Below are 4,912 nucleotides of genomic sequence, written 5' to 3'. Positions count from 1 at the left end.
TCACACTTTGCTACACCATAACTTTTTCATGGCATTTTTCACTTCCGCATTCCTCAGTGTATAGATCAGAGGGTTCAGCAAGGGTGTCCCAATGGTATAAAACACAGCCACCACCTTGTCTACTGGAAATGTGGTTGCTGGGCGTGTATACATGAATATACATGGGCCAAAAAATAGGACAACCACAATAAAATGGGAGGTGCAGGTTGAAAGGGCTTTTCGCCTTCCTTCTGCACTGTAGTTTCTCAGAGAGTACAAGATGATAACATAGGAGATAAGCAGAATTATGAAACTCACCATGCATATGGCTCCACTGTTAGAAACAACTAGCAAATTTATTACAAAAGTGTCCATGCAAGCAAGTTTCAACAAGGGCTGCAAGTCACAGAAATAGTGATCAATCACATTGGGACCACAGAAAGGCAATCTCAAAGCCAGGAAAATTTGTGCTGAAGAGTGGATACACGATCCCACCCAACCCAGAATCACCAGCACAGTGCAGACATGCCTGTTCAGGATGGTTGTGTAACGCAAGGGCTTACAAATGGCTACATAGCGATCAAAAGCCATCAGGATCAGCACAAAGATTCCCATGCATGCAAAGAAGTGGGCTGAAAAGACCTGAGTCATGCACTCCTTGTAGGAAATGGTCTTCTGCTGAGAAATGGCATCCACAATCAACCTGGGGGCAATGGTTGTAGAGAAGCAGGCATCAGCAAAGGACAGGTAAAATAGGAAGAAGTACATGGGACTCCCAAGGGTCCTGCTTCTTTTAATAGTCACTACAATGAGAAAGTTTCCCAACAGTGTGGCAAGATAAAGCATCAAGAAGACCCCAAATATTGCTTTCTGTTTTCTTGGATCCTGTGTCAAGCCAAGCAGAATGAACTCATTCACGCTACTATTCATTGACATAGTAGTTTGCAGGTAAGGTGAACTTGATGAAAGCTTAATCTGCAAAAGAAGAAAAGATGTGACATCTTGGGGAGATCATTGGGCTGACCTCTCAATTCCTTATTTTTGCTTTGTTAACCTCCAATTTTTTTATTCCCTGTGAATCTTTGTAAATCTGCAAAAGTCCAAGCCTCTCCCAGATCTCTGTATTGATTCAAAAACTAACCCAATTGGATCAAAGCCTTTGCATTTGAATAATAAAATGTCAATATCCTTTAAAAATTTTGATTCCTACCAAGATTGAAAATGGCAGAACTTGTACTTTCCTTGGTCAGGTGCCTTCACTGTCTTGAAACTTGGCCTTCAGGCAGCCAGGGTGGCTCAGTGGTTTAGCGCCGCCTTCAGCCTGGGGTATGATCCTGGAAACCCAGGATCAAGTCCTATGTCAGGCTCCCAGCATGGAGCCTGCCTCTCCCTCTGCCTGTGTCTCTGCCGCTCTCTCTCTCTCTCTCATTAATAAATAAATAAAATCTTAAAAAAAAAGAATTTGGCCATCACCTGAAAATTAATATCCAATAGTGCCCCACTTTCACTTTACCTTGAGTTTCCCAAAGAATGAAAAATATTTTTTTATGATCACATTTACACGCATCTAGTTTATGTATTATGCATTTTATCTATGTGCTTCGAAATCTGGAAAACACTATTCCGATATTATTTAGCACTCATTATGTTGGAGAAACGTCCTGAAGAAAATATCCTCAGTTGAGTTCACTGATTTTGGGGTCCCTGACTTCATCTCTGAGCCTATCAGTATCTTGGATAAAATATCCTTTACAAAAACTTATTTTGACAGTCTTTAACCTCTTGTGTTCTATGTCACCTTCACTGATAGTCATATTTGATAACAAAGGCCTAGAAAACTTTGAGGCTTGTCATAATTGAGGAAATTTCCTGTTTACCCTATTACTGTTCTATTAAACTGGTGTCATCGAGAATCTCTGCATATGGATTCAATGTGGAAGAAAAATCTTAATGATGTCTATAATCTAAACAGTGTTTTTACACATATATGTTCCTTTTTGACCCTGAGTTGCCTTATTTCTAAAAATACCATTTGAAGATAATTCGATAATTCAATATACTATGTTATGATTTTTCTGTTTCAAGTTCTTGTTCATAGCATATATAGTTTGTCACTGAAATCATTTTATGCCATTGTGTGTTCTGATTTTGACTTGGAATTATTATAACACTTCTTCCCATGTTACTATATTTTCCATGGTTCAATTGTTCATTTAATACCGACATTGTAAAATTTTTCTAAATGGTATTTGACCCTTTGTCAACCCAGATATTGCTGTTGCTTTCAGTTTTCATTCTCACAAACAACAATTCAGAGTAATATTACAATCATGATATTGCTGCCCCAAATGCTTGATATAGTCATTGCTATTGGTAATTATTAAAAGGTTCTTCAATATTTTGTGTCTATTTATTAACTATATTTTATTGTCAAAAAATTCATGATATCATTAATTCTTCAAAGTACACAGAGGAATGAGAGAAGAAAATCACTCTGTCTCAAAATTATTGACTCTATGATCCTACTCTCCAGAAATGACTATTTTTATGTGTTTTTTTAAACATTCTAACAGTATACTTGTATATGTGTATCTCTTTTGTATATCAAGTATGCCAATATTTCAAGGTTGATGATATTCCAAAAAAGCTGATGAACATGCAAATACAAGTTATTTTGTGACATTATCTTATTACCTCACTGAGATAATAGTAAATAACTATATTTTATTATGTGCATATACCTTTTTATCATAAACCACATTTAACAGTTTTACTGCATTTTTTAAAAAGATTTTATTTATTTATTCATGAGAGACACAGAGGCAGAGAAGTAAGCAGAGGGAGAAGCAGGCTCCATGCAAGGAGCCCGACGTGGGACTCGATTTGGGGTCTCCAGGATCAGGCCCTGGGCGCCAAAACAATGAGCCACCTGGTATGCCCAGTTTTACTGCATTTTTTATTAAAGATTGACCATCTGAGAATTTTTCATCTTTTGCCAGTTTATATTTTGCTGTCTTGATATTTTATCTGGAGTGGCTATTAATCTAGCAAAACATTACATTTTCTGGTCAAGAACACAGGTGCTAGATCCCTATGTCTTGAGTTCAAATCCTAGTTCCACTATATACTAGTTTGGGAAAGTCACTTTGAGCATAATCATGGTACCTAGGTAGATAAAATGAGAAAAATACCTGGCTTGTAGTGAGTAAGAACTATTAATTGCCACCTCTGCTTCTTTCACTATCATGATTTTACTTTTACTGTGTTTCGGGGCTTTTTCCCTTTTCCTGTAATCTGACCTGCCAATTTTCCTCTTTTAATTTAGCCCACTTCCAAAACATTTTAAAATTATACTATCTACTCACTTCTCTCATAACCCTACAATAATCTTTTCTTTTAAGTGTTGACTCACAAATATCTGGAGTTATTGTAAAGAATGGGAAAAATATTCCACTGCTCTTAATAGTTTGAGTTTTAAGATAAATATAGTTGAGATCATTCATTATGTAAGGCAGACTATCATTGATATTAAAAGAATACAAAGAGAAAAGAGACAAGATTACAAATTTCTAAAGAATAGCTTGGGAGTGAAAAATTCAGAATTATGTTAACAGATGAATCATAACTTTAACTGAAGAAAGACATTCTAAATTCGGTTTCCTGAGATGCAGATATTCTAAAGCAGGGCAGGGAGGTGGGTTAGCACAGCGGTAGTGCTTAGAAACCGAAGTCACACAGCCTAGATTTGTACCCCACCCAACTGCCCACTATGGTGAGATATGTAACAAGTCCCTTGATATCTCTGTGCTTCATTTTCTTCACCTGTAAACATTAAGAGCAAAGCAACCTACTTTTTAGGGTTTCTATGCAGGCTATATAATTCAGTATGTACAAAGCATGGGAGATGGAGGTCTGTGCACCTGCAATTGCAATCGTTGCTTTTATTAGGATTATTAGTATCAATTTTCCATTATGACGATTAGTATCAACTTTCAAAGATATTAATCTACCTTGTTAATTTACCCATAAAACAGATGCACAACTGTTTTGCACGCCAATGCTCTGAATGGCAGACTTGTCACAATTGACTAGACATAATCACCATAACAACCATCATCAATGAAAGGCCAGAGTTAACCCTAGGGTTCACTCTTCGTGTGGTACATTCTATGGATTTGGGTAAATGTCAAGGACATGCATCCATCATTATAATATCATAGAGAGCATTTCCACTGCCCTAAAAGCAGAATCATTTTAGACTCACACAATATAGAAGATAATTCTTTTCATGTAGTGTCTAATATTCATTATATTCTGAATAAGATGTCTCACACTATTTTTGTTGAAGGAAAACAGCAATTTGAGTTCAATACTTATATGAGTTTGCATTGTGAGAATTATCACTACATATGTACCACAAAATCAGCTTGGTATTTCACGAAAATCAGTACTACAAATGGCCAATCCTAGAATTCTTTAAATGGACCATCCATGTTTCTAAATGGAAAGAAAGGACACAAATTCAGATATTCTCTCTTCTCCTCATCCTCTACCTCTACCTCTTTTTATCACCTTGCTATAACTTGAAAAGGAAAAGTGCATTCTAAAAACATGATGAACCATGAATATGATAAAATGGCTACTGTGTTTTTCTAATGCAATGGCTGAAATACTCACCATGACTTTCAAAGCCCACCATTGCTGTACCATAATCTTGCTTACCACATTTCCTCCAATGCCTCTGGGCATGTATGCGACAGGCATGCCTGACATTGCTGTCCTTCATAAATATGCCTCCACACCATTTCACTCACTAAATTTTCAGGATTTCTTAGTGACAAAGACTTTCCTCTGATTAAACCTCCACTCTACATTGCTAACTGTGCACACTGTACTCAGTTCAGATGCCATCTGCGAAGTAAAACCTTCCAGG

The 4,912-nt window shown here is 36.8% G+C and overlaps 1 protein-coding gene across 1 annotated transcript; it reads right to left on the bottom strand.

Moving 5' to 3' along the window:
• On the bottom strand, window positions 1-915 carry LOC112912656 (olfactory receptor 4C11-like). The gene has a single exon (XM_025989309.2). It carries the CDS (start codon window positions 913-915, stop codon window positions 1-3), a length of 915 nt encoding a protein of 304 aa, XP_025845094.2.
• Window positions 916-4,912: the final 3,997 nt, after the last annotated feature.

Source organism: Vulpes vulpes, chromosome 5 (assembly GCF_048418805.1).
Source record: "Vulpes vulpes isolate BD-2025 chromosome 5, VulVul3, whole genome shotgun sequence".
Lineage (NCBI taxonomy): Eukaryota > Metazoa > Chordata > Mammalia > Carnivora > Canidae > Vulpes > Vulpes vulpes.
Note: the sequence above shows the minus strand (reverse complement) of the source record. Positions and strands in the feature narration are given on the sequence as shown.

Bases quoted from the DNA above. Each gene is read 5' to 3' on its own strand.
- LOC112912656 (XM_025989309.2), bottom strand. From the start codon at position 915: ATGTCAATGAATAGTAGCGTGAATGAGTTCATTCTGCTTGGCTTGACA.